This window comes from Callorhinus ursinus, unplaced genomic scaffold, assembly GCF_003265705.2.
Source record: "Callorhinus ursinus isolate GAN/ISIS: 27379988/994484 unplaced genomic scaffold, GSC_fseal_2.0 scaffold15, whole genome shotgun sequence".
NCBI lineage: Eukaryota > Metazoa > Chordata > Mammalia > Carnivora > Otariidae > Callorhinus > Callorhinus ursinus.
Genome location: NW_027397077.1, coordinates 19,127,916 through 19,153,460, shown reverse-complemented (window position 1 = coordinate 19,153,460; position 25,545 = coordinate 19,127,916). Strand labels below are relative to the sequence as shown.

The following is a 25,545-nucleotide window of genomic DNA, read 5'->3' as shown; positions in this document are numbered from 1 at the left end:
GTCCTTCTATTCAATCCCGTAGAAATTCCAGGTCCTCTAAAATTTTGCAAAGAACTGCCTTTCTATCGGGGCACCTGGGTGGCTCAGTCGTTGGGTGTCTGCCTTCGGCTCAGGTCATGATCCCAGGGCCCTGGGATCGAGCCCCGCATCGGGCTCCCTTCTCCGTGGGAAGCCTGCTTCTCCCTTTCCCACTCCCCCTGCTTGTGTTCCCTCTCTCACTATCTCTCTCTGTCAAATAAATAAATAAATAAATCTTTAAAAAAAAAAAAAAAAAGATCTGCCTTTCTACCTTTGTCACTTTTCGCTATCATATTTTTTTGCTCTGACTCACCATGCTTCAAACAGTCTGAACATTGTTTTCTTTAGTTTTTATTCAAATTAGTAGCATATATGAAATCCAAAAGTTTAGAATTGATTTTCTACGTGATGTTGACCAAATTTCTCTCCACCCAGTCTTTTCAATCAGAGTAATAGTAACCCGCTTCACTGGGTTGGTGTAATTATCACATAATATACATGAAGGTGGCTAGGACAGTATTTGGTAGGCTTATAGCAGACTTGCAATATGTATTTGCATATTTATTCATTCATCACTTGGACCCATCAGAACTAACCTTTGCCATGAAAATCTGTGTTCTCCTAGCCCCCAAACTCTCTATTCTAACCTTTATTTTCCATTTGACATTCATTGAGTATCCATGCAGAGTGTTAGTTGGCATTCTTTGAGTACACTTTCTATAAAAATTAAATTCCTTACAATAAAAAACTCTACTTCACACTTCTGTGTATAAAGGGCTAAAAATTTTGAATCCAGAGCACTCCAAATTATCAAATAAGTTTTTTTTAAACCAAATTAGCACATATAGTAGATGAGAAAACAGCTAAATATTTCTTGCTCGTTTTAATCAGGAGTCAAAAGGAAGGTCAGAAGACAAATGTTTTATGCCCATAGTAAAAAGAATATATTGCTGAATGTAAATTCCTTCTGGGTCAAAAAATATACATACAGTGATATAAAGGAGCTACACACTTTGGCATATTTATCAGAAGCAGCACACGAATATTTTGTAAATTATATAGCATTTTCTAAATTGACTTTATCCCACACCTGATAATCTGATAGGGAGATTAAGTAGTTTCCTTTGCTCTGTCATTTACAGACTTGGCAGTAGAGTTTATTGTCTTCCTTGTGTGCGCAGTAAACTAAATAGTTAGAAGCTGATGAATGCTCTTCTTTTATTTCTAAGATTATGATCAAATCATTGGCATTGGCTTGTAATGTTTTGGGATAAAATAACCTTTTGAATGATTTACATCACTAGCCTCTTGCTAACCTAACTTCTTCTGAAACAAATGACATCAAAATAATCTCTATAAATTCTAGATGTGGTCACTTACCATTGACAGCTTCCCTAAGAAGATAATGGCACACCATTTTGAATTATCCAAATGTACAAATGAAATTGCAACTCTAGTAAAAACAGAGCCTCTTTGGAATGGTCCATACCATATCTCTTAGATGGACACTAATGGGACACAAGTGCAAGACATTCTGTGGGATGAGTGGGCTAATCTCGATTCCTGAATAATAGACACTAAGTGTTTTACAGATGCGGTAAGCAGAATGCCAAAAGCTTTCTTGTTTTCTTCTAGAACAGTGGTTTTTAAAGTGCTTATAGGAGACATAGGGTTCTAAGAAGATACTGGAGGTGCTGCAGCAGGGAGTGGGCGATGTGTGTGGCAGGGAGAGGGTGAAAGAAGACCAGCTCTGTGCTTCAAGCCTCTTTCTTCACTGGATTCAGCTTTCTCAGGGACTCCCATCTGTTCTAGGTACAGAACTTCTGAGCAAGGTAGTGTTTGGAAGACAAGTGTCTGCTACTGAAAAAATAACGGTGGATTATCTTTGTCTCAGAACCCAACTAAAAATATTTCAAAGAACTGGGCCACTGTCCTCATAGATGACAATAAACATTTGTGTCCAATTTCTTCAGCTGCCTTTTATTGGGTAATATGTCTTGGGAAGAAAATTAAGCCCAATACCAGAAACTGTTTGCTTGAAATGTCTTTCAAATTGTACACTTAGCCAAGGATTGCATGAAATTAAATATTACTCTGTTCTCCACCAAAAACAAAACAAAACAAAACAGGCATTGTTTTCCTGTCTAAACAGGTCTCTTGATTACTCTCTTCCAGTTTGAGAGAAAGAGAGACCTGTGTTCAATGTTTAGTGACTTGTTGTTCTTCAAATCTTAATGGACTGACCTTCAAGTCATCTGTTGCTACCAATCTTTTGGTAGGAAGTCATTGTGAAGGTAATGCAGACCTTACAATTTCATGAATAATGTTACTAAGCATCCTACCCGTGCTGCCCAGCCATTGACATTTATCTCCTGTGCTAGATCCCAGCCATTGGTAGTTCTTATCTCCTATCCTAGATCCCACATATTGATCAGTGAGTGTGCATTGGCTTGGCCATTCTCCATTAAAGCCAAGGGATGCATCCAGAACTTTAGAAGTGTCAAGCACCTCTCCCTCCAGCCCCATCAGCCTCATTTCTACTCATGCAGGTAGCTTTTATTACCAAATTACCAGGGATTCCATCCTTAATATTACTGAGTTTTGCACTCTCTTAGTTTATAGAGTATCTACTTGAGCAGAGGTGTTTGCAACTTTTATCAGTTCTACTCTCAAAAACCATTCAGTATATTGGTATAAATGCCACTTCCCATGATTCACTGGCTATGAGCTGAGGCACTTTTGTTTTGGACTAGGGAAAGTTCACTAAATCAATATAATAAGGATGTGTTCCATGATGTACAGATCCTCTGAGATGCTCAGTGAGGAAATGTGTCTGCGGTCAAACATATTTGAGAAACAGTGTATTTCTCTTGGTGATTCAAAATGTGCATTAGAAAAGCAGAGTGCTAAGAAGTATTTCTTAAATTTATTTGACCATATAATTTTTAAATTATCCCTCACCCCTTCTCTCCCTCCTTCCTTCTTTTCTTCATTAAACATTAAATATCTAGGGCTCCATGGGAAAGATTTTGGAAAATATTGTACTTTCCTATTTAAGAAAAGTTTTCAGGGGTCAATTTCTACTTTTCTCTGTAATCCCAGAGCCAGCACCATGTCTGGCACAAGGTGATTACTCAATAAATGTTTAATTGAAGTGAACAAGAGAGTAGATTAATGAGGTGCCAAACATCGTGCTGGAAGTTGTTTTAAAAAATAATACCAGGTATGCCTGGGTGGCTCAGTCAGTTAAGTGTCTACCTTCAGCTCAGGTCATGATCCCAGAGTCCTGGGATCAAGTCCCCATCAGACTCCCTGCTCAGCGGGGAGTCTGCTTCTCCCTCTGCTGCTCCCCCTGCTTGTACTCTCTCTGTCTCTGTCAAATAAATAAAAATATTAAAAAAAAAACCAGGTAGGAGCACCTGGGTGCCCCAGTCGGTTAATTGTCAGACTCTTGATTTTGGCTCAGGTCATGATCTCACGGTTGTGAGATCGAGCCCAGCATTAGGCTTCACGTTGGGTGTGGAGCTTGCTTAAGATTCTCTCCCTCCCTTTCCCTCTGTCCCTCCCCCTCCTCTAAAATAAGAAAGAAATGCCCTCTCTGTGAGCATGAACAGCCATTTCCTACCTGAATGGGTAGGCAAATGCTATGTCAATGCTGAGGTTACTTTCCGTCTTGTTGACACAGTCCACACTCAGCCGCAGGCCTCCAGAATAGCCACCACATGTTGCAAATGCAAAGATTGCAAAAAGCTGTGGAGAACAAAAAAAAACCAAGAAGAGAGTCATTAGAATCATGCTAATCTAATGAAATATATAAATAGGAGTTTAGTGTCTGGGTTGAGAGAGGTTATGTTTCTTCTGAAATGTGGCATCTTATTTGGTTCAGGAAGGAAGATGAAAGTCAGGAGGATGATGGGAACTGTAGAGGTGGTCTCTGAAAAAATAGTCCGGCAAGCTGGGGTAACTCTGCTTGGAGGAAAACCGAACACAAGGACAAAATATCTGTTTGACTGTGTAAAGAGCTGTCATGCCTCAGAAGGTAGAGATACGATCTCATATAAAAACATCTGGAAAGTTACACACTAAGGGATTAATGACGGATGTCTCCAGGTGGGAAGAATTTGAGGTGTCTCCTTGCTTTCTTCTTCTGGTTTATCTGTGTCTTCTGCAATAAACATGTTTTATCTTTTGGAGTAATATAGTTTTTTTTTTTTTTTAAAGGCATAGTCAGAATTTGAGAGCTAAAGAGCTTTGGGAGAGTAGATGAGTATCTAAAAGGCTCTACTTCAGAGCATCTGATTTCAGTATATGTCAGCCTCAAAGCCTCCCCGGTTGTTACATCTCTGTATTAGTTGCTCTTTGTCAACTATTAAAAGGTTCAACTGGTTACCAAATAATGTCATAGTCTATCCTGGTGTAGAACATGGGTCCGTGGGAATTAGGTACTGAAAATGAGGAGCAGGAAATCAGGGAAGGCTTTAAGAAAGAAGATATATCTGGGAGACCAAGGATGGTGTAAGATGGGAAGCAAATGCTAAACTTTGTCCGCTTAGTTTGGCTACATTCAAAAGTATTTCCTGCTCATTTCCAAAGAAAGTCAGTCAAGTGCACTTAACACTAACCCATGTTGTAATACTCCCATTTATTTTATTTTCATTTTGGAATTCAGGTTCTTGAGGTAGTTTGGGGTCCCATTAGGAACACTAGCTCACTTTGCACAGCAAAGCAGAATTATTGTGTAAGGGTTAAGTGCATGGGCTCTGGAATGTGATCTTGGGAAGGTTCCTTAATTTCCCCATGTCTTGGTTTCCTCGTCAGTAAAACAGCATTGATAATAACTCTTCTGGGTCATTTTGCTATTCATGATATAGAGCAGACAGTTGCTGTGGACAAGAAGGCTGCTGGAACTGGTAATGTTACCAAGTCTACTCAGAAAGCACAGAAGACAAAATGAGTGTTATCCAATAACACCTGCCACCTCAGTCTTACTTGATAGAAGAGTCTCAGAGCTGTTGGCCTCAACTGGCCATCTAACTTTAATAGGAAAGACTGGGTAATGATAAAACCTTCACAGGGAAAGGAATATTCTGGAGACCATTTTTTTTTCTGTATGTGGCAGTTTTAAGTTACTAGTTTTTAAAATCAGTATTTTAAAAATGGAAACAACTTGACCAAAAGACATAGTAGATATAGTAAGAGAAAACTGTGTTTATATGTGTTACTGTGTATAAAGCATTTAGAACAGATCTTGGCAGAGGAAAAGTACTCAATAAACGTTAACAAATGTTATTACTCTAAATGGATGTGGATGGCTCCTTAGATGTTCCAGGCCATAAAATAGGAAATTTAGACTTACTCGCTAGCTAAATTGACGCGACCATCAGCCCCAGTGAACCGGCGTCCAAGCACTCCAGAAAAACTGAATCTGTTTTGTTTTGCTTTTCTTCCTAATTTACCTCATCGATAGCATTTGAGGAGGCGTTCAGAAGCTACTCCAATCCACTCCACCATCTGGGGCTGATACACACAGAACACCAAGACTGAAGGGAACCTGATTTTTATCCCTGTGGTGTGCATCTGCTCATTTCTGTGAGCAAATGCTCTCTGTCAGCTTTTAGTATTGGTAAGAATAAGTAGGGAGTGAGTTTAAGTGCTCAATGCTTAAATCTAAGTTATATTATATAATACTGGATGTCTCAGCCCTTTGTTCCCTGTCAGAATATTGCCTTTCCAGAAGAAAGAGTGGAGTAATGGAGCCATGAGCTCTGTGGTATGGCTATGGAGACAGCCCTTATCCTGCTCAAGCTTCCTCACCTGTAAGACAGGAATGTCCTCTATAACTCCTTGAATCACTGAGAGAATTAAATAAGATGGAATACGTATTTATGTGCAGCCCCTCTCAATTCATGCAGAGATTTATGTGGTATTTACACATGTATACTTCTATGGGGCAAGAGTCCTAAGTGTGTAACCAGTACTTGTACATGTCAAGGTTAGGAGGAATTGTCTATTCTTGCCATTATTAAGTGCCTACTATGGGCCAGCCATTGGGCCCAGCACTTAACATATGTGATATTATTTTCTCTTAACAGCAATGATGTGTGTGTGTGTGTGTGTGTGTGTGTGTGTGCGTGCGCGCGCGTGAAGCTTAGCATTCCCATATTAAAGATGTAGCAGAATAGCATAATGGCTCTAAGCAGTTGCATTTAAAAAAATTCCTTGAAACATTAAAATATAGCAAGTTAGAGTTGAAGGGACATATAAATCCTGTTAATTTCAGTGCTTAATAACTATAAGGGAACTACCCTTGGCTTTTCATCTTACATTGAAGTGCTTTATATACAGTAAGGTATTATTAATACTACCATGGAATGAACTTAAGATGGAATGATAATTATGTATTTAACTATTCAAAATGTTAGATGCATAGAAAGAAGGTGTCAGACTATTAAAACCACACACACCACTAGTTTTTCTTTTAACTTCTATCGAGCTCTGAAAACATTAAGACATCGTACTTGAGTTAAATATGGTACCTATGGGCTTTCTGGTTAACTTTCTCCCTTCCCCCAGTCCTTACTGATTAAAGGGAAATCATACTGTGTGACCGATATCAAATTCACATGAGTTTGGTGAGGACTAAACAGATAATGTCTGTACAACACTGGGAGAGTCAGATCCTGCTGAGTGAATAACGTATTACAGGCATGGTTGATTCCATATCTGGGAGAGTGAAATCAACTCCCACAGATTCTATCAGCTAGGGGTCTAGTTCTATAATTGGAATACATCAAGACAGAGCAGGGAGAGGGGACCGGAAGCTCTTTGGTGGGTCAAAATTCCCTTGGTGTTGAAGAGGAATGTAGAGTGGGAGGGAACTCAGAAAATGCTCTCACGGATTCCCCTCCCAGAAGTCTGGCCAACCACTCCTCCCTAGGTGGTCGGGCAGAGCAGTTGTGGGAGTCAGGCAGAACCTGAGTGTGAGTCCAGTTCCTAGCTGTCTGACACTGAGCAAGTTATTCAACTTCTCCAAACCTCAGTTCCTCCATCTCTTAAATCAGGACTAATTCACTGGTTCATTCAGCAGACGTTGTTCAGTGGTGTACTTATTTGTCAGCTGGGAGGGAACAGGAAAATAAAAAAGAGAAAACACGAAGACAAAGAAGGCCCCTGCTCACTATGGAGCTCAACACTGGATGGGGGGACAGAGTCAGAAAGAACATACAAGTGAAAACAATTACACATTGTGTTATATGTTTTGGCGGGGAAAGCTCTTCCAGACAGGGAGGTACACCTGAGGAAAGTCACATGTAAGCTAGGAACTTGAGGATGAAGGACAGGAAGCCATGGGGAGTGGAGGGAAGTGCCCTGGGCAGAGGGAACAGCTCAAGTGAAACCCCAAGGGAGGAAAGCTTGTCAATGGGAGGTCAATGTGGCAACCGGATCATGAAAGAGGCTGAGAAGAATAGTGTTTACCTCATACAGTTTTGTGTGCTTTAGCTGGGAGAACATATGTAAGGCATCAGGTTCACGGCCCTCAGCAAACATTAAAGTGTCTCCTCCTCCTTCTGCTTCTCTGCTACTATTACTATCACCACTACACTACTGAAGGAACTAAGAACTCCAGAGGAAAATTCACTTGCCCCCATTCAGCTAGAGCAGAGTTGGAACTAGAATCCTGGTCTCTGGACTCCCTGAGTCAGCATTCTTCTAATTAGCTCTACAATAGCAGGGAGAACAATTCCTGGCCACCTGGGTGGGAGTTAACTGTCAAATGTTCCAGTCTTCTTTACCCAGAAATGCACCATGGTGCTTTAGTGGCCTGAGGTTCTCCATGTTTCTTCTGAGTGTCTGACAGGCACATATGGGCAAGTTCACTAGCCAAGCAGAATGGATGCTTTGTGATCAACTTGTCCTCCCTCCCTCCCTCCCTCCTTCCCTTCCTCCCTCCCTCCTCCTTCTTCCTTCCTTCTTCCTTCCTTCCTTCCTTCCTTCCTTCCTTCCTTCCTTCCTTCCTTCCTTCCACTCTTGATCAGATGGAAGATTTTAGAAGGAGGTTCTTGGAAGACATAAAGAGATAGAAACTTCCTTATCTTGACAACCGTTTCTCTGAGAGGCCATTAAAATTAGCAAGAGGAAGGTCTGTGTGTCTTGTAGATGCTTGACTCTGCAAGGCTAATGCTGGGAGATGGAACTGTGTTATGTAGCCAAGATGGAATGAGAACTGGAGGTGGGTCCTGTACGTCTGAAGAGAGAAAAGAGCCTGAGGGGACTATGTGGGGTATAAGGAAGAGATGAGAGAGGGACTAGGGAGAAAGACCTCCATTGGTAGCTGACTCTGCAGGGACTACAAGCAACTTGATGAGAGACATGAAGACATGGAGTCTATGTGTGTGCACATGCATGCATGTGTCATTTTTTCCAAATCCTGGGCTCTGTGCGTACATCCTCACCTAGCACTGCATTCCTTCTGGTAATGCAATCTACTTACTCACCCTTTGTAGATCCTGGGGCCATAGCCCTGGGGCAAAAGTCCATTTACCCAACCAAGTGAAATTATAAAATCTTTGTGTGGCTATCTTTCCTCAAGCTTCCAATTCTCAAACAAAGCAGACAGCTCACCCTCCAGCACATTCTAAGATAATCAATATCATAACCACTGGCCCAATCATTCACTTCCCTTGAATTCAAGAGACAGAAATAAATCTCCTGCGATGAACTCTCATTTCACTACTATCTTGGATGATCTACAGCTCTGTTCCTAACAACAAAAAACTATTCTCTAAATGGACAAAATTAACCAGCAGAGATTTCCTTTGCATGAAGACTGATTAGAAATACATTCAGGTGAAAGATGCCTAGCATTTTCTGACTTAATAAGCATCCATAAACCAAAATCAGCCATAGCAGGCATATCTTTGCACACTTAATGATACCAAAGGTTTTTCCCTGGAAAGAGGGCAAGCAGCTCCCTCCTTGGAACTAATTGAACCACACAAGGAATATCAATGAAAGATGCTATTAATCCTTATGGCTAATTTTCGAGGTATAGTGGAAAGCACTAGGTTAGAGGAGGACAGGAAAACACGCTGATTAATGGCTCTCACAGGGACCTGTGGTCTGCAGGAAAGTTAGGGAGGGGACACTTTCCATGGCCTGATATACAACCTCAGGCATGAAGGATACCTTGGAAGAAACAAGTGAGAAAAAGAAGACTAGCACAAAAGGGATTGGAAAATTGAAACCAGGTACTAATACTCATGATGCCACTGAGCTATGTGCTGACAATCATATCTCCAGGGAATAAAGCACTGATTTCTAGCATTTGATTTGCCAATTTTCATGATGTGAATACTCCCGCCATGGCCAATTCCAAGTTACACTCTTAATACCTGCAAACTTGATTGGAAGGAATGCTGCACCATCAGCTGAGCTCCACCATACCGGCTGCTCCCAAGGGACCTTCCTGGCCTTTCCCCAGGAGCAAGAGCCTTGGGCTTATTTCATTGACTCACCCCTCTTATTTCTTATTTCCTGTTATTTCATATCACTCACCTTGGGCTTACTGAATTGATTCACTCCTCTTTCATCAGGTACAACTATTCATCCTTTCATTCATTTATCCACCCACTCACTTATTCACTTAGTTATTGTAGCAGAGGCTGTCTATGCCTTGCCTATGTCCCCTTAGCTGGGCCTAGAGGTCACCTGCAGCCTCAGGGAGCAGGTCTGGTCCACCTACAGACCAAAGGCTTCACCCTCTAACACCCGAGCCTCTTTGCTGAGGGCTTTCTTGGGCAGCAGGAACGCACTCAGCCTGTGACAGGGGCATGATGGAAGTGCCCTGGAGTTAATTCTCTGCCAGCTTCTGACCAATTTGGGATGGAAATTAGTGGACAAAACCCCAGTGTTCTTGCCCCTCTTTGGGGAAACTCTGAGGTGTGTTTAGTACAGTTTTTCAGAGGCTGCCCTTTGAGATTGAGCCCCTATTGTCTACAGCAACATCCACCTGCTCATTAATACCTGTCGTGGGCGTTCCTCCTTTCCCTGTCTCAACTCCCTACTCATCGTTCTGCCTCTTGGTATTACCTCGCAAGTAAACTTCTTGAGTCAAAATTCTTGTCTCAGGGTCTGTTTTGGGGGACTGCAACTGAGACAGTTATCAAACCCTGACCAAGGGCCTGTTACTATTCAGGCACTGTGATGTACTCTAGGATTACATTAATAAAAGGAACTGTACCTCCTGACACACCTTATCTCATGCCCTCAGCTTCCAGCTTTTCACACCCTCATCTCCCCAGCCCTCTCTAAATAAGCTGAGTTATTTTATAAATAGGAGGTCTTCTTTGACCATATTATCCAGAGCAGAATTCCTGACCTCAGCCCACCCCAACTCTGGCCCCATTATTCCCTGTCTTTGTTTTTACACGGGCAGATGTCTTAAAATCTGTACTTTTTGGCATTACTTATTCACCTGTTTATGTTTTGTTTGACAACTTCCCTGAGAAAAGGTAATGTCTATTGTCTCTTGCTGGATCTCTACCACCTGTACAATGCTTGGCATGAAGGAGGTACTCCCTAAATACTTGTTGACTAAATAAGGAAAGATAATTCCCTCCTCCACCTCTAGGGAACTTGCTGTCTATTTGGGGATACAGACAAGTGAATGAAAAGGCACCGTGACAGTGTTTTATTGTGTAATTGGAGCATGTTGGAGGAAAATATGGTACATATGGCACACACTTGCAGAGGCGTGGAGGAGAAATGAGTAGCTATCTGGAGAAGTGGACAGCTAAAGAGAAATCAGGAGACCTTGCCAGTTTTATACAAGTAAGAGAGAGAAGAGTATTCTAGGCAGGGAGAGCAGCAAGTCAAAGACTCAAAATGAGCAAGTGAGGCACATCTGGGAAGTGCATTTGGCACAACTGGGGCAGACGCTGCAAGGAGGGGAGAATGGGGTGACGGTTCAAGAGGGGGGCAGCGATGCTGCAGGTACGGTCTAGTAGGGGTCCCAAAACGACGGCCCCTGGCGGTATCCAGTCACATCCAGCTGCATCTGTTCGTGTGTGTGCGTAGATGTGTTTACACTTCAATGACAGAACTGAGTCCTGACAGCAGAGAGCCTGGTCACAAAGCCAGTCATATTTACCATCCGGCCCTTACAGAAATAGTCTGTCAATGGGAAAAACCCCAAGGAAACCTGAAGTAACCCCAGTTTTATGAGGGGGATTGGGACTTCAGCAGGGGAGGGGCACGACAAATATGCATTTCAGACAGGCCACAGTGGTTGCCATGGAGAACGTGGAGTGAGAGAGGGAGGGACAGGGTGCTGAAGACCAGCATGTGTCTTGGTTCTCCAGTGTCTAAACACCCTGTGCCGAAAGGACCATGCCCCTGTCATCTTTATAACCCTTGCTGTGCCAAAACATCACTCATGGCTCATACCTTTTGCCAAGGAATGAATATACGAATGAATGGGCAAGAGAAGATGAGAGGATGAGGTGCACAGAAAAGCGCATCTTGGCACTGAAAACAATAATAAACATTAGGCTGGTAACAGTAACAATAAAACAATTATATTTGGTTCTCTTCAGGAAGTACGTTATTTACGTTAGCTTATTTAATCCTCTCAACAACCCCTTGAAGTAGAAACAAAAACCCTCATTTTTATAGATGATAAAACCGAGGTAAAACAGCACACCCAAGGCCACACAGTTTTTTTGATACGTGACGTCGTCGTGGTTTGAACTCAGACCTGCCTTTCTCTAACGTTTATCTTCCTTCTTCTCAACTTTCCCAGGGCTGTGAAAGGTGTCTCTCTTGGCTGGCACATGCTATGGAAAGACTAATACAGAAATGCCAGTCATGGGTATGGGAAGGTGTTCTCCATCACATCAGTGCTCAGAAAGCCAAATGAGGACTAAGGAAAGCATCCACAGGACAAAACCCTGATCATCCAAATGGATGCCTGTGGTAGCTCTTACATTTTGCCTCACCAACACAAACCTTCTCTCCACAGTATCACAGGTCACCAGGGGAAGGGAGTTAGAGTCTGGCATGACAGGAACATTTAGAAAGCTTGTTGTGAGTAGGTCATGCCAGTTCCACTGCACAAGTCCCTCCTGTCAGCCACAGCAGGGCGGGTGGCTTGCTCACTTTCATACATCTCTATCATTCAACAGTTTACAGGTTAAAGGGACCTAATTCCCCCTCCTCACTTCCCGCTGATGAATCCCTCTTGTCCCTTCTCGTTTTATGATTTGTCTTGGGCTGATGAGCCATTTGTCCCAAGAACCCCCAAAGAGCATTTCTGGGAACACAGTTGTTTCCAGGAGCTGACTATCTCAACAGTAGCCCTGGAAAAGTGAAGAATACCTACTGTCAAGTTAGCTTCTGGTGCAGAAAGAGTTTTTGATTAACTGTGGCTTCCCTCACACCCCACTGGCTACCCAGGAGGCCCCCAGCAGACTGATGAGCACCTTTAAAACCTAATGTTCCATTTCTACTCATCTTTGTCTAATTCTTTCTTTTAGTGTGTCTTCTCTTGCTGATAATTGGATTTTTCCAAGGAAATTGACCAAGCACCTTCTTCACTATCAGTTTATGGTTACTGCAATATTCTGACCCAGAAAGCTTCTATAAATAACCCTGTAAAACCTCAGATGGGACCTTCATGTGAAGATAAAACTGCAAGATGTCCCTGGAAGACAATATAATTGTATCTTATAGGGAGGCCCTGAAAGCTACTGTCAAAAAGCTTTCCTGTGTAGAGCTGTATGCTTTCACCTGTCACTGTCCGTAACTACCTGTGTTCTTAACCAGCACCAGCATCTTCCACACTGCATTCCATTTCATGCTGTCAAATACTGGATATTGTGCCCTTCTACCGGCTTTGTGATTTGTGTGAAATCCTCCCAGGCAAAAGCAGCCTCACAGAATTGGTACTTCATACCATCGCCAGAGGAATTCTGAGCATGTGCTACAGAAAAGAGCTCCAAATTACTTACAAAGCAAACGACTTTTCTGCTTTCCTGTCTTAAATGTGCAGCCTAGAGACTGGGGCAATTAGTAAAGTATTTGGTCACAGGTAACAGAAAGCTTGACCTATAGTGGTTTAAACAAATAAAGGTTTACTTTTCATACATATTGAGAAGTCCAGAATTGATGATATCTGTACACACATCTCTTTGGTTCTTACGGTCTTGGCCTCATAGTCACAAAACGGCTGCTGTGTCCATGGACATGTTAGCTGCGTGGGAGAATGGAATGTGAGTATTCAGCTTTCCTGGGGTTCCACAGGGAATGTAAGCAAGGGTACAAAGGCTCAGCATGGTTGCTGAGTCAGTCTCCACTGTCTGCCACAGGAACTTATGAGAGAAAGGGGCAGAAATAAAACAAGTATCCAAGGCATTTTATAAAGGCAAGACAGCATAGGAAGGCCCATTCAGTAAGTGGTCATTTCCCTTGTCCTAGACAGTGCCTAGAAAGTCCTGTGCCTCATACAATAGGCACATATAATAGGTTTGATTTAACACCTGCCCATAAATTGAAATGTAAATTTCTGCCTGAATTTTATTTTCTAGAATTAAAGCCTGATAACTCTTTGAAGTAAAATGCATGGTTGAAATAGTAAAAATAAATCTGAAACAATCTTCATGCTTATAAAAATATAAAGTAATTAAGTAAATTCTGAAATATTCAGTCAATGGAATATTATGCAATAGTTTAAAAGAATGAATAGCAGTATAGAAAGTTGTTCATCCTTTTGCAAAGAAAAAAAGGCAGATTGTCCAGTATATGATACATGCATATATTAAATAGGCTTGTAAAGGTCTAGAAAGGTAACACTAAAGCACCATCAGTTGTTACCATTGAGGACTGGACTTTGGAGGCAGAAATTCAGTTTTTCTTTTTTTTTTTTTAAAAAGATTTTATTTATTTATTTGAGATAGAGCAAGAGTGAGTGAGTGAGAGAGAGTGAGACAGCACAAGCTGGGGGAGCGGCAGAGGAAGAGGGAGAAGCAGATTCCCCACTGAGCAGGGAGCCTGACGCAGGGCTTGATCTCAGGACCCTGGGATCATGACCTGAGCCAAAGGCAGATGCTTAACCGACTGAGATACCCAGGCGCCCCAGAAATTCAGTTTTTCATTATTTTTGTATTGTTTCTTTCTTTCTTTTTTTAAAAGATTTATTTATTTGAGAGAGAGAGAGAATGTGAGTGCGCACAAGCTGGGGGGAGAGTGGCAGAGGAAGAGGGAGAAGGAGAGGGAGAGAATCCCAAATAGACTCCCCGCTGAGCACGGAGCCTGACATGGGGCTCAATACCATGACCCTGAGATTATGACCTGAGCTGAAATCAAAAGTCAGCCACTTCTAGTACTATGGAAACAGCCAAGATGTCCATCAACAGATAATGGATAAAGAAGATGTAGTATATATACATACAATGGAATATTACTCAGCCATCAAAAAATGAAATCTTGCCAGTGGATGGAACTAGAGGGTATTATGCTAAGTGAAATAAGTCAATCAGAGAAAGACAAGAATCATATGACCTCACTGATATGAGGAATTTGAGAAACAAGACAGAGGATCATAGGGGAAGGGAGGAATAAATGAAACAAGACAAAACCGGAGAAGGAGACAAACCATAAGAGACTCTTAATCTCAGGAAACAAACTGAGGTTGCTGGAGTGGTGGGGGGTGGGAGGGATGGGGTGGCTGGGTGATAGACATTGGGGAGGGTATGTGCTATGGTGAGCGCTGTGAATTATGTAAGACTGTTGAATCACAGACCTGTACCCCTGAAACAAATAATACATTATATGTTAATTAAAAAATAAAAAAGTTGGCCACTTAACTGATTGAGCCACCCAGGCACCCCTCATTATTTTTGTATTGTTTCAATTTTTGCCAATAAGCGTGTATAACTTTTGTAACTAAAAAAAGATTTTATTAAAATTGCAAATTTAAACAACCTCTGGGTAACCTGAGCAAAGTAATTTGAGCCTGTCATTAGATGGTGGTGCTGTTTTTAACTTTCATTTGGATGAAAAAAATATAAAATCAAAAAAACCCCACTCCCTTCCAGAATTATCTTCAATAATACCTTCAAATTATTTACATTTGCAGAGGATATAAATGGAATAACATTTTTGACCTGCTTAGTTATTAAAATATTTTGGCAAAGTCACTCTTAAGATCAAGGTAAGAATATTTCAAAATATGCCATGGGAGCATAGGGCCCAAGTATACTGTCCATCATCAATTGAGTTAAAAAGTGCAACTTATCTTTCATCAGGTTTAGTGATGGCAATTATTTTTAAAGGAATCAACTCTAATTCTCTCATATCTGTCATAATGGGATAGCAAGAAAAAATAAAAATTCAGCAGAGCTTCTCACCCAGAACTGACACCATTTCTCTGACACCTGATTAGAGTCTTGTAAATTAATTTCTTCCTTATTGTAGTGTTTTTGAACTTAGACATTTTTCTGTGATATGGACTTCCTGAACTTCCTTACCTATTATAACCATCTCTACAACATTGAAGAAAATCACTGATGATAGACATCTTAACTGCATACTTCTGCTTGACAGGAAAATTAAAGCAAGATAAGCCCAGGGAACATAGCTTTCATTCTGTAGTTCAATAATATGTATTGAATATGTTGGCATGAACTATTCTTTGCCAGAAGCCATGCTTTCATAATAATGTAGAATGACCAGATGTTTTTCTTAAACTGAAGTCACAACCCATAAACCCCATTTTTAAAAAAGAATCTGCCTTAGATACCATGTCCAGAAAATAAGTCAAGTTGGGATTCTATCCCAGTTAAATTCAATATATTAGACATCTCTTCTTTAAAATTTAAACATTTTGTGACTTAGAGTTGTATTTATATCCCCAAAGCAAATTAGAACAACAGATTATTTTGGAAAAAAATATTGATCCATAACCAATTAATTTTTTTTACTAGACTGCATGGCTCATTACAAAAGAAATTTCTCTCATTCCTTCTCCTTTTTTTAAAAAAAATTGTTTTGTAAATTCAGCTTCTTCTTGATGAAAGACAAGCACAGAATCCCATGAAAAGAAGAGCAGGTGATTTCCTTTTTGCTTATTTTTGGGTTTGTGTGTGTGTGCTTTGTGGCTATATTAAATAAAACCTAGGGCTTACCAAATACAAACCATGAGTATAAACAGGCATAATATTTGAGCTCATGATTTCATGAGCTCAGAATTACTCATAGAACCGTTGATTGTCAGAATTCTGAAATATGTAAATAACTGTGTATAGCGATTTGAAGGCCTTCCCATGTTCTACTCCCTTTGAACAACTCACTGGCAAGTTGCATCTCTACACCGTTCATACTTTAAGACATTCATACACTTGTTGCTCATTCTGATTTTTTGACCATTTGATGTCTGGGTCAAAACCTCTGAACCTCTCAAACATGAAGCATGGTCATCAAATCACCTCTGTCATAACAGACAACTTGCCACTATGTATTATTTTGATTACATAATGGGGAAAAAAAGCAAACCTAAAACAGGCAGTTAAAAGGTAGCATATCATTGATATTGAAAAATACTCAAAACAGTAGAGTAGAAGTTCTATAAGAGCAGTTTGAAATAGATTCTGAGGTAATATTTTCTGATTATAATTCAAATCATAATAACAGAGCTGTTGCTTCTACTTAGTGAGACTCTATTTGTTACCAGCAGTGTGCTGAGTGCTTTAGAGACATTGTTATCTCTGAAATCTCATCATTCTGTGAGGTAGGTACCATCACATCCCCGTTTTCAGAGTTAGGTAAACCATGGCTTAGAGGGGTTTAAGGGATTTGTCCAAGGCCACTCAGATAGGGAATGATAGTTTGCATTCATGAGTTCATAATTATACTAAAGGAAACAACCAAAATTAAAAATCTAATTGGTCACTGTTAGAGGATATTAGTGAACAAATCCATTATTTTAAAAACTAGTAACTGAAAGGGAAGAATCAATCATTTATCTTACATTTTCTTTAAGAGCACTACTCGTGACTAAACAGTAGAAGAGAGGAAATTTCCCTTTATAAAACTATTCCCCTAATAATGAAGAAGGAATGATAGAATTAGAATATCACCATTTTGCAACTTGTTATGGACTGAATGTTTGTGTGTCCCTCAAATTCATATGTTGAAGCCCAAATCTCCAGTGTGGCTGTATTTGAAGATGTCAACATCAAGGAAGTAATTTAGGTTAAGTCGTAGGAGTGGGACCTTGAAACAATAGGATTAGTATCCTTATATGAGGAAACACCAAAGCTCCCTGCTTCTCTGTGTCTCTTTCCCCCCAGACACACTTACCAGGGAAAGGCTATGTGAGCACACAGTAAGAAGGTAAATTCCTACAAGCCAAAAGAAGAGAACTCAGAATGAAATCTACCTTGCCAGCACCTTGACTTTGGACTTGTCAGCCTCCAGAACTGTCAGAAATAAATTTCTGTTATTTAAGCCCCGCAGTTTCTGGTACTTTGTTATGGCAGTCTGAGTTAAGACACGACCCTTAGTGAATTAATAAATCTAAGCACAGATGACTGATAACACAAAAAGAGACACAATCAGATATTATGTGCCTTATTCTGATAGAAGAAGACCTCATCAACTGTGAAGTATTCTTGGCAAGATGAAATCAATCAATCAATCAATCAATCAATCAAACTCCGAATTTCAGTGAGACTCTCTAAGTGCCAACTTACAAAACAGTACAGAAGGGACAGGAACATGTAAAATGACACCATAGGGACTAAACCAGTAAAATCCAGACCCTGAGAAACTCTCCAAGGAAGAACACCTTGTTTATTCAAGAACAACAACAACAAACAACAAAAATATACAGCGCACACGAAAGATTAGAGGGGGAGATTGAGAGAGAGGAACTTATATATTAAAAAGGTTTTAAGAGATACATCAATCTAATGATGGATTTAAAAAATAATCCAGATTTAAGGAAACTATAAAAAATCATGAAATTAAATGAGACATTTGGGAATTTGTAGATATTTAATGATACTGATTTATTGCTAATTTTAAAAATGTGAGATATGGTATTGTGGTGTTTTTGTATTCAATTACTTTGCGAGATACATACCAATTTATTTATAAGAAAAATGATAGGATGCCTGGGAAGAAGGTGTAATAATAGGAGCATAAAAAGGAACAACTCTGACTACGAGTTGATTATTGTTGGAGCTAAGTGATGAGTAAACAGAGGCTCATTATTGTGTTTTTATGTCTGAAAATTTCCATTATTCAAAGTTTTTAACAAATGAGATCATATTATAAATGAACTTAGATGTGAATGTAAATGTATAGACAAAATTCAATAGTTTTTAATTTAATATACATGTAAACAGTTTTCATGTTTTATTTTTAAAAGGTATTCAAAAACAATCTTAATCAAAATTCCTAAGAGGAATGCTTTTTAAAGCAAGGTAGTCTCACTCTGTTCTATTATTATAATACTGCAGGACTTATAATACTGCAAGAAAATAGATTCTATTTTTTAACAAAATTTTCTTTCTTAATAATCTTTTATTGATTGTTCTAAGAACCCATTTAGTTCTGCCTTATTATGAAGGAGCAGCTTTTTCTCATTATGTTTTAATGAGATGAAAGACCACCATAGTCTAAAGGACTACATGCCATGTAAAGGACATCATTTCCTAGACAATAAGACAAAAATCCCCATCAACATTCAATAATGTGTTTCTATTGATTAAATTCAAGAGGTAATAAAATATATCAAATTACTTAATATTTAATATATTAGTTTTAGTTTCTGAGTACTAACGTTGTTAAGTGGAGTTCATATAGGCCAAACTGATAGGCAGAGACATAAATATTATCCCATCCACTTCAGCACTGCAAAAGAGAATGCAGATATGAAGCCATCCAGTGATTCTGTAACTAAAAGACAGAGCAAGTGATCTTTCCTAAAAAATTTAGTTTCTGGCTCCCAGATTATACTTATAGCACTTTCTAACATATTGAACAAGGTTAAAATACCATCAGAGAGTTGCCTTATTTGTTCATGGGAATTAAGTTATGTAAAAAATAGTGACATAATTCTAAAAAATGGGAATTGCATGAGCTGGAGAACCTTGTCAGTTCTTTGATGAATGTGAATAAAGATCAACATGACAGAATTGTCTCCAGGGTAAATGCGATGCTTAGCTCATAGCAGGTATTTAATATTAATTTGTTGAATAGATGAAAATACATCCCAGGGTTGTATTCTGAGGTTCTCCCTCCAAACAGGGAAGAATCCACAACTTTACTTCCAAGTATTTGGGTGGGGGGGGTGGGGTTTATCAAAGTGATTCAAATAAGAGTCTAAAAGGGGTAAGTAGAACTAGAAGTTAGAAGAACTAGAAGTTAGAAGAAAAGGTATCCACATAAAATTTGAAGTCATGTAAAGGAAAAAGGCAGAAACAATATGACAAAAGTAGATAAATAAGAGTTACAATACTTGAATGGCAACATTCCAAGGAGTGAGATCATCTTGGAAGTTGGAATAAGATGAACTTGTTTTGGGGGATATTTGATAGTGGTCATCCAGGAAAGTCCTGATGGGTTGATAGGGGGAATATCTGTGGGCTGCTGTTTTACCTCAGTTTACCCTTTGGGAAGTTGCTGAAGGCTATGCACTTCCTCATAGAAAAATTCTCATCACCAATATATTTAAAAATTATCACACAGACACCGTGGATTCGAAGACCCTTTGAGGCTCTCTAATAAGACACACTCAGCTATCCAAGGACCTCAGACTAAGACTCAACTGTCCTGAAAGAGAAGAATAACTTCTCAGAAACTATAGGTGGTGGCAGGCCATTTATGCCTCCTACTAGGACCTGTCCCTCACATGCATTCCTCAGTTACTTTTCAGGCCACCACTATCTTCAAGTCACCTTCCAGTCTATCCCTCCTCCTCCAACTTAGGTTTCTGATCCCACTCCTTCCAATTGTCTTCAGTACTTACCACAAGTCATTTTCTTTAGAATTATGTCACTATCTAATTCCTTTTTTGTTATTTTCATGTGTACTGGAACTCTGTCAAACATGAAATCCAGGATCTGGATTTTTGAGCAGGATCTGGTTCTTCTTAGAGGGGGCTAACCTGAGTGGAAATCACCCATGGAATGGAAATCACTTTATAGGTAAACTATAAAATGCTCCACAGTAAAATATAAAGCCAGTGACTCTCTTGTTCTCTCAATTATAGAAGAAAGTGACAGAATCCTTCTGGGAAATCTACTGGTACAAGGGAGACTTCAATCACTACATGTGGCATTGAGTCAATTTCCAATGGAATAAACTGGTCTCTGTGGAATGTGGTTAATGGCGGCCATGGTGGCTGGACTTGTGTCTGTAGAGCAAAGGAGCCTGACAGGAATGGTGAGCCCAACCTGCACTCATTTCTCTGATGGCCCTGGCTGCTGTACACCATTACATTTCCCCTTATAGGAAACCAAACACATGCCCAAGAGGCTGATTTGAGACCATCGAAAACTTATAGTGTTTTGACTTCCTTAGCAGAGATGGGTTGGAAATGCATATTTTAATGGATGCACACTAAAGTATGCAAAGGATAATTTGCCAGTCTAATGTTTTCATCTCCTCTCTTCCCAATCATAATAGATGTGAGAGGATATCACCATTTGAGAGAGATAAGTCTCAGTTCATTTTATATCAATGCACAATTTAGGAAAGGCCTCTTCTATGACCTCTGTTATCAACAACTCTAGGAAGCGGGTCCCCTATGATCTGAGAATAAAGTGTAATGCAGTGACCTAAATTAACGGTTAATGAGTATAAATTTACATCACGGAATTCAAGGTTTTATTTGATATATGATTCTTCCTGGAACAGTCTATTATCTAATGCAACTTTATCAGAGGTATGTGAACTTTCTCCTTAAAGTTAAAAAAAAAATGAACATCATCTTCTAAATGTAAATATTTATTAACTGCCTACTGAGTTCCAGGTGTGTCAATGCTGGAGATAGATAGATAGATAGATAGATAGATAGATAGATAGAGATATATACTAGTGCCACTCTCTCGGAGCTTAAACTATGGTGGGAACAATGAGCAATAAATGAATAAACAAATACAAAATTGTGATAAAGGAGATGAAGGTACGAGCTGGTACAGTGATAGAGAATAACAGTGGGGCCTTCTTAGATGAGGTGGACAGGAAAGGCTTCTTTAAGGAGGCAGCACTCAGGCCCAAAACAGTGAAAAGGAGCTAGTGCTGGGAACAGTTAGAGACGTATAAAGGGACAATCCCAGGCAGAAGATTCTGAGAAGGGCAACAGCTTGGCAGTTTTGAAGAAATGAAAGGAAGCTCTTGTGACTGCAATGGGCAAGCAGAGGAATGACATAAGTTGAAGCTTGAGTCAGGACCAGGCAAGTCCTCATAAGAAGTCTAGATTTACTACATGATATCTGTTTGTTATTTATTTATGAGTCACATTATAGTAATTATTATTAATAGTTTTATTACTCATAATCAAAAAAATAACTAATACTGAGGGAGCATCTACTACATCCCAGACCTGAGTAAAGTGCTTTACATGCATTATCTGAAATGGTCATCCCAACAGGCCTGAAAGATAGATACTACCCTGTTCTACATTGGGGCAATTGAGAGTCATAACATGGTAACATCATACAGTGATTAAGTGGTAAAGCCAGGAGGTGAACCCTAGACTGTATGACTTGAATTCTTAGCCAAATCTAGAGACATCATCTTTCTCTTGACTATCATCCATGCCTAGAAGCATTCCAAAACAAGCAGAACCTGATTTTGGATTAGAACTTAGAGGGACCTGAGCTCCTTTTGATCTCATTCAGACTTACTATTGCATTTGGCAGATGCTAAAATGGAATCCAAAATCCTAATAGAACCAGTGGTTTATGGGGAAAGGATTAGAAGCTGTGTTTTGACACAAGTCCAGAAAAAGGCCAGAATAAAGATATAAGAAAGTGACAGACTTGCTCAAGTAAAAGGAGGAAGTTGCTACATTTATTTGGCTTTTATTGGTTGATATGTTTCTGTTCCTTGGAAAGGACTGATAGGCAAATGCCAGAGGGAAGTGGAAAGAGCTGGGTAATGAAGAGCTTGCTTCATAGGAATCAGATTTTCTTCATGGTTATGATTATTATGTTGTTCTCATTTCTTAATGCTGCAAGTCCAATGAAGCATTGGGAATGAAACAACAAATCCAGTATGACATTAGGACACACAACTTAATAAGCATGTAAAGGCTGTGTTCCTTTTAGGTTGACTCTTAGAACCCATGGGAACAGCCTCATTTGAGATAGGCTCAGATTCAGCTGATGGTACCTCCTTCTGTCCCATCATCAGAGTCAAAACCCTGAGATCCATCCTGCATTCTTCTTTTTCTCAACTCATTCACTCAGTCACCTCACTTTGCTGGTTCTGTATTCTTAATAATGGTTATAGCTGTGTCCCGTTCTCTACTCACCTGCTACTGTCTTTGCAGGCCACTATCATCACTTACCCAGGATAATGGGTAAGGATAATGGTGCGTTGTTGCATCAGCTGTACCTGCCTCCAGCCTTGTTGCAGGACATCCAGGCTCTATTCTGCTACAAGAATGATCTTCCCAGAATGCAAGTTTGATTACGCTGCCTCCATTTCCCCACTTACCACCATTCAGTGACTCTCCACTGCCTACCAGATAAAGCAACTTCCTTAGCATTGTTTGCAAGACCTTATGCATTTAGGTCTTTGCCTTTCCAGCTTCATTTCTCATTGTCTTCAGTGAACCAGGAATTACTTAAAACTGCACCCCCCACCGAAAAAATCTTAGCCATTCTTTGTATATAAGCTCTCATCTATGCTGCTATCTTTCCTAGAGGGCCTTCCCCATCTTTGTCTTTTAGACTCAATTCAAGTGTCCTTTCTTCATGAAGCCATTCTTACCCTTTCTTCATGAAGTCATTCTTATATCTCTTCTTCATAATTTTATGGTAGACAGAATAATGACCCTCCCCACAAAGATGCTCATGTACTAATCTCCTGCCATATAATTACCTTACATGGTAAAAGGAATTTTGCTGATGCAATTAAATGAAGGACCCTGAGATGAGATTATCCCGGATTATTTGAGTAGGTCCAATGCATTCACAAAAGTCCCTAAGAAGGAGGCAAATAGCTCAGAGTCAGAAAAGGAAATGTGGTGACAAAAACAGACAGGGTAGGGGAGAGATTGATTTAAAGATGGCTAAACCAGGCTACTGGTTTGGAAGATGGAAGAAGGGGCCACAAGCTAAGGAATGCAAGTAGCCTCTAGAAATTGGAAAAAGCAAGGAAAAAGATTCTCCCCGAGAGCCTCCAGAAGGAATGCATCCCTGCTGAGACCTTGATTTTAGGACTTCTCACCTCCAGAACTTGTGTTGTTTTAAGTCACTGAGTTTGTGGCAATTTGTAGTAATTGTGACAATAGTAAACTAGTACACATTCCTGTCCTTCCTTCCCTCTGTCACAGGGGAAAATTCATCCCTCTTTCTTCAAACTTCTATTAGACCCTCTACACTTCATAATTCACACATTTTCCTCTCCTAATCAAACTGTAAGCTCTTGAGGGCAGGAACTGTGTCTCATGCACATTTATGCATGAGCACAGGGCTGGAACATAGAGAGCTATTCATTCATTCATTTACTTGTTCGCTCATTCACTCATTCAAATGTATATTATTTATTGAGTGTAAAATATGCACCAGACACTGCTACACTCAGTAAATGCTTTGAAGAGCATGAACAGAGGCTTTCTGTCTTCAAGGAGCTTACAATTTGATGGAAGAGCTGGACATTAATTAAATAATCTCCAAAATAATTTGAGTTGACTGAAGGATATGTAAAAGTGGATGACATACCTGTCAGAGTGGGCAGAGGAAATAGAATATGTGAAGCTTCTGAGGTGTATGAAGCCATTCAAACAGGGACGTTTTGGGAAGACATGATCTGGAAAGGCAGACAGGGCCTAGATACTTCAGGGTCTTATGGATCTTGATAAGGATACTGACATTTAATCTAGCAACAATGGGAATTTAATGGAACATTTTAAGCAGGGGAGCTGGATAAGCAGACTTGAATTTAGAGAAGAGTACTCACGTTACTATGTGGAAAGGGGCTTGGAGGAAATGTGTGAGAAGAAGAGTGAAGAACAGTAAGACCTTTTATGGAAAGTTGTAATAGTCCAAGGGAGAGAGAGGGATACGAGTGAAGATGGAGAGAAGTACACAAACTGAGCAATACTCTGGAGGCAACATTGTCAGGATTTAGATGTGAGTTGGATATTGGTGGGTGAAGGAGGTGTCAAGGATGACTTTGTTGAGTGAAAGAATATAGCATTTTCCTATAGCTTGGTAGTAGAAATCATTTTGTCAGAATTAAGATGCTATGGAGTCCATGTAAAGAACACTGAATCAGTTGAGATTGGTTTAGGAACCCATATTTACATTCAGGCCCCTTCAGCATTAGGCTGTGTGAAGTTGATAAATCACAGAGTTTCTGCTTCCTCAAATGACAGACAAATGATCTTCTTAGAAGAGGTAATTGAATGAAATTAGAGATTTAATTCAATATAATAAGTTTTTGTTGAATATCTATTTTGCCCATACCATGTCTAATGAAATCTGGAAAATCCTGTGATGTGTTTCTTACTTTTTGAAGATAACAAACTTAGCTGGAGAAGATAACACTAGTGCACATGAATATTAGGGTTATGTAGGATAAAACATAATGGCAAAACAAATTATACAGTGCTGGCTAAATACAAAACTGAACATCAGGAAAGTGAGAAATCATTGTGACTATTGCCTTTTGGCTACTGTATAGGAAGGAGAACTTGGTTTTAGTCCTATATGTGTGTTAAAGTTTAAAAGGCAAAATAAGTAAATAAATACAAATTTTAAAAATGGAGAAAAACATAGTGTGAATAAAGAAACAGAAGCAATTAAGGAGTGTTTGGAGTCAGTGAAGTGTCTCATTTCACTGAAATGTGAAAATCCAAACTGGTGGATAGTGGAAGTAAATCTAGACAGATAAATCTGGGGCCAAATCAGAAAGTGTGGTGTGGCAGCTTGATCTTGGTGTAGTAAGAAGTTGGGGAGCCACGGAAGTTTCTGAAGAGGAGAGAGAAGAAACAGGTAGAGACTAGTTAGGAGAGAGTGTGCTGGATATTTTGGATGGAAGAACAAGGAGATCAAAGAGAAATCTGAGTGGTGTGGAGGAGAGACTGAGAGATATTTCAGAAGGAGTCTCACAGAATTTGGCAGTTTTGCACATAAAGGAAGTGGAGAAAGGAGAGTGTGAAAGGAGTACAGGGTTTTCAGTGAAGAGCCTGGGAAAATGACAGTTTTACTGCCAGAAATGACAGTTTTACTCCCTTTACGAGGAAAGGGAGACAATAGGTAGGCCTGTTTTGAAGAGAACAAGCTTAGATGA

The 25,545-nt window shown here is 39.8% G+C and overlaps 1 protein-coding gene across 2 annotated transcripts in view; it reads right to left on the bottom strand.

The window, feature by feature from the left end:
- Positions 1-25,545, bottom strand: part of SYNPR (synaptoporin) — a 302,749-nt gene that overhangs the window by 114,891 nt on the left and 162,313 nt on the right. For both annotated transcript variants that reach the window (XM_025885533.2, XM_073901494.1), the window contains one exon: positions 3,644-3,768. In XM_025885533.2, coding sequence (XP_025741318.1) covers positions 3,644-3,768 — 125 coding nt within the window. The remainder of the gene's footprint in view (positions 1-3,643; positions 3,769-25,545) is intronic.